This window comes from Camellia sinensis, chromosome 3 (assembly GCF_055761805.1).
Source record: "Camellia sinensis isolate YWXY chromosome 3, ASM5576180v1, whole genome shotgun sequence".
In the NCBI taxonomy this organism is placed as follows: Eukaryota; Viridiplantae; Streptophyta; class Magnoliopsida; order Ericales; family Theaceae; genus Camellia; species Camellia sinensis.
The window spans coordinates 163,770,265-163,775,332 of NC_138963.1; the positions used below are offsets into that span (position 1 = coordinate 163,770,265).

Sequence of the window (5,068 nt, forward strand, 5' to 3'; positions counted from 1 at the left end):
ATTCCTGTAAAAAATCACGTTGATCGGATATCGATAGTTATGTGATCAAATTAATTTTGTATAAAAAAAAGATAGCGAAAAAATAAATGTCTGACAGAAAACTAATCCGATGAAATAACTACCAATATCCGATTAAGATGATTTTTTATAAATATATAATACTCAACAAATTTTATACATTAAATAATTTAAATTATTAAAACAAAATTCATAATAAATCTCAACGGGCCCAATAACACTCTTCAAATTCGATGTGGGACCGAGGGGAAGCCCGTGCCTATATGTACTTGTGATTAGTGAGAGATATTGGGATATAAAAAATCTCTCCTCTTTCTGTCTGTCGAAAGCCTTGAAGGTCTGTTCTCCTCTCAAAGTTGCGCAAGCGCCAAGTCATCGTCATATCAAAGGTTCTCACTCTGTATATCTCTCTCTTCTCTCTATCTGTAATCATCTACTGGTTAGAAATCTCTCAGCTTTCTTACAGAATTGTTTTCCTTTGCCACTCTGTCACGGACTCTTAAAAATTTTTCAATTTTTGTACAAAGATGATCAAATGCCCTGTTACCTGTGTGTGTTTATGAGTATACAACACCTATTCACACACATATATAGGGTGAATATTTTAGGGTTTTTTTTTTTTTTGTGTGGTAGTGATGATTCTGCCATATGACTCTGCAGAGTTCATATGCTGTTGACAGATGGATTGCTCTGTTTGTCATTTTTTTACTACTTTCCCCGAATTCGATGCCTTGGAAACTGATATCTTTCTCTCTCTCTGTTCTGTTTGTTTCTCTCTCTAAATTGGGTGACAGACACAAGATTTGGTTTTTAACATAATGGTTGGGCGGGAAGGGTTGGGGGGTGAAGACTTGGACTCGTGCTTTGAGAAGCTCTTGTTGGGAGGTGGTGGAATTGGAGGAGTCAAGATGAGAGGTGGTGGTGGTGGTGGTGGTGTGATCACAGAGTGGAAGGACATTCCCATGGAGCTCTTGTTGAGGATTGTAGATGATCGTACGGTCATCGTTGCTTCTGGAGTCTGTACTGGATGGAGAGATGCTATTTGCTTGGGCCTTACCCACCTCTCCCTCTCATGGTAAATATCTACATATATCTTTTTGCCCTCTTTTTGTCATTTTTTTATCCAATTCTGGTTCTTTAGGTTCATCATATTGGTTCTTTTTTTTTTAATTTTTTTTTTTTTGACCCTTCAATCATCAGATGAAGATAGCCAATTTCTCAGGGTTACATTACAGGGTATAAATAGTAAATTTCTTTGCAATTAACTATGATGTATGTATTTTTAAGTATTTATTTTTTAGTTGATATTATTGAAATCAAGCATACACTGGTTATTTGTCATAATTAGTTACTAACAGTTCCTCCATTATTATAAGAGAAATGCCAAATGTTGCCGATTTGTTGTTACCATTTTGTATCGCCTCAAAGGTTAATTAATATTCATGATTGGTTCCTTTTTTATTTTGAAATAATTATTAAGGAAATAATAAAAATTCGAATTAACATTATGTAAGATGGGGATTTTTCATTTCTCCCTTTGTATTTGGGTGTTTGTGGTATGAATGTATCTCTTTTTAAAAGCCTAAGATATCTTTGCAAAGTAATTACCAACCAAGTTTACCCAAATAAAAGTTGAAATGCCAATCATCGACAAATTAATTGAACTGCCCACTATTTTTACATTATAAATTATAATGATAAGATCATAAAGCAAAATAATATATTTTTTTGGCAAAAGATTTTAAATCCATTAAAATTTCTTTACAAAATTAATAAATCTGGCCCTCCCCATCCCTCATCCCTCATCCCTCATCTTATGTCTTCCTGTTCTATAGTGTCTATCTGTGTATGTCTCCAGCATATTGAACAACATCCAATATACGCCATGTAATGGTTTTTAGATTTAGCTCCTGGAGTTGACATCGTCTTTGGTTGTGAATACTTGATGAGCCAATATGAACAATCACACATAAAATATGGGATTAAATTGAGGCAGGTTTGTATAATTGTGGGTAGTCTGTGAATATGTCTTCTGTTTCATGCACAAACTTCTACGTTCCACGATCCTTGATTATTATGTCTCAGTTGGCAGTTTGCTCTTTGTCCCACTATCTGAGCTGCCTGCAGGTCCTACTTTTGTCACTAACAAGTGAAAATTTTCTTTAGGTGCAAGAATGACATGAACAACTTGGTTTTATCTCTTGCTCCTAAATTCACAAAACTGCAGACCCTGATTCTGCGTCAGGACAAACCAAAGCTTCAAGATAATGCTGTTGAGACTATTGCAAATTGCTGCCACGACCTTCAGGATTTGGACCTTAGCAAGAGCTTCAAGCTTACCGATCGCTCTCTCTATGCCTTGGCTCATGGTTGTCCAAATCTTTCAAAACTCAACATCAGTGGGTGTTCTGCCTTCAGTGATACCACTCTTGCGTATTTGGCTGGTTTTTGTAGAAAATTAAAATATTTAAATCTTTGTGGATGTGTGAAAGCTGCATCTGACAAGGCATTGAAAGTAAGATGGAGTTGGAGCTTGTTACTTCTGATTTGAGTTTACAAGTGACAGTTTTATTTTCTAACTTTAGTAAGCTATTTATGTGCAGGCTATTGGATGCAACTGCAGTCAGTTGCAGTCCTTGAATCTGGGATGGTGTGAGAATGTTGGTGATGTTGGGGTAAAGAGCTTAGCATATGGATGCCCTGATCTAAGAGCTCTCGATTTGTGCGGTTGTGTTCTTATAACAGGTATCCTATGTTTGCTATTGAAATAATTGGCATCTCAGAAATTTTTGTAAATTGTTGTTTACTTAAAGCGGTAACAGTGAAATAATTTAGCTGGCTCTTAGCTCAGATATCAGTGAATTCAACCTCCTTTATTGTGTTGTGTGTTCATTCCACAATTCACATGCATATTTAATATCATCGATGAATTCTAAGTCCTGTTTGTATGCTGGACGATTATAAATACTAAATAATTAGCTATATACAGAAAAGCGATCAAACAAAAGCCTTTATAGAATGTTGGAATTTGTACTTGCATATCCTTGTGTGCATGCATTCATATGGGAATGCTATGCTATGTTATTTAACTCTGATTATAGAATTGGTGCTGATTTTTGTATTTGTAGTGTATTATGATTCCGTGTGCCTCGCACAGATCTTGACTGGTTAATGTGAATTTGATCGCCTCTACATTAACAGTCAGAACTGACATCTCTATGTGCATACATGTGTGTATGACCTTCTAGGACCATGATCATGAGCAAAAGCTTTCTGTAATGTAACTAGGTCCAGCCTAACCTAATTTGAGCTGAAAGTTGTTAGTTTGGAGCTAGGCTGTATAAACTTCAGTGCTGGGATAGAAGTCAAGGTTGATTAGCCTGGTTGTTCTGTCATTGATTGTATAGTTTAATTTAGCTTTTGACGTAAAACTTACCTACTTGAATTGAGTTCCACCTGTCCTTGTGATGTATTGCCATATTTTTCTTTTTATTTTCAATTCATCAGTTCCACCGACAATTTGAGCATATCTTTATTTTGATTTTTATGTTGTCTGGTAAATTTAGATGTTTGACTCTTTTTTTTTTGGGCAGACGACAGTGTTATTGCTTTGGCAAACAACTGCCTTCATCTCAGATCCCTTGACCTCTACTATTGCCAAAATATCACAGACAAAGCAATGTATTCTCTGGCTCGCAGACGAATGACAAACAAGCGTGAAATGTGGGAGTCTGTGAAAAACAGGTGCGTGGAGGAAGAAGGGCTTATAAATCTCAATATCAGCCAGTGCACAGCCCTAACTCCCCCAGCTGTTCAGGCGGTATGTGACTCATTCCCTGCACTTCACACTTGCCCCGGAAGACATTCTCTTATCATAAGTGGCTGTTTGAACTTAACCTCAGTGCATTGTGCCTGCGCTTTCCAAGCACACCGTGCAGCCAGTGCACTTCCTCCTCCTGCTCATTGAGACGAGTATCCAAGGTAAAAATCTGAGTTTTGGTTTATTTTGCTCAAAAAGGATAAATCTATCCCGTTGTATATATGGTTGTGTTGAATGTTAAGATGACTCAAGATGGTTACATTCCGTAGCTCTTTTGTTGTTTGAACTTAATCCTGTGAATTTGTTTGTTGTATGCATTTCAGATGTATTTTTAATGCTTTTCCAACAATGTTTTATATACTTTAAAAATGGTGTAATGGCTTGTAGCAGCTGTGTATGTGTGTTGAATTTTGGTCGGAAGATGGATTGTTCAGTACCTCACATTTTGGCAGGCCAAGAACTGCTGGCTAGGGTCTCGTCATCGGCGAAGTTGTCATAAATTGAAGAACAACTTGATTTTCAGAAAAAAAAAAAATTAACTACATTAGACAAGATTACCTATGTTCATGAAAATCTTAGCGAATCAAATCTGAGCAAGAACGGTGGTATAGCTTTCGTCCAGTACAGACATAATAAACCTTTTTAGGTGTGTTTGTTTTGAAGGATTGAGTTATAGGATTGGATTAATAGTTCATCCGGATTAATAATTTGTTGTTTGGTTTAAAAAAATTTCACTGGACTATTAGTTTCAAATTTGTTGAACTATTGTGTCCCATGGGGGGAGGGGGATACAAATGAGGGATAAGGGGGACATGGGATTAGATGGTGAAATGACTATTTTGATCATCTATTATTTAATTATATATTATGTTTAGTAAAATTAAATAAAATTTAAATGTCTCAATTTAAAAATAAAATAATTCTTTTTAATTTTTATTGATGTTTTATTTATTTAATTTTTTAAATAATTTTTTATTGATATTTTATTTTAAAATTTTGTTTATATTTTATTTAATTTCATTATTTAAATTTTAATAGATGTTTTATTTAATTTCATTATTTAATTATTATTATTTTTTAAAATAAATTTATTTAAAATTTTAATTAAAAAATAACATATATTTTTGGAGAAAATTAATCTAAAGTCCCTTTTTCATTTTTAGTAATGGGAGAGACTCACAATATTATTTTATGATATCTAAGGTCCCTCACACATTTCCATACATCTAC

At 34.6% G+C, this 5,068-nt stretch overlaps 1 protein-coding gene across 1 annotated transcript; it reads left to right on the forward strand.

Moving 5' to 3' along the window:
• Positions 1-228: 228 nt before the first annotated feature.
• On the forward strand, positions 229-4,207 carry LOC114282551 (F-box protein SKP2A). Its single transcript, XM_028225263.2, has 5 exons — positions 229-407; positions 813-1,093; positions 2,185-2,533; positions 2,622-2,763; positions 3,612-4,207. The coding sequence occupies exons 2-5, from the start codon at positions 837-839 to the stop codon at positions 3,983-3,985; spliced, it is 1,122 nt and encodes a 373-aa protein (XP_028081064.2). The 5' UTR covers positions 229-407; positions 813-836; the 3' UTR covers positions 3,986-4,207.
• The last annotated feature ends 861 nt before the right edge of the window (positions 4,208-5,068 follow it).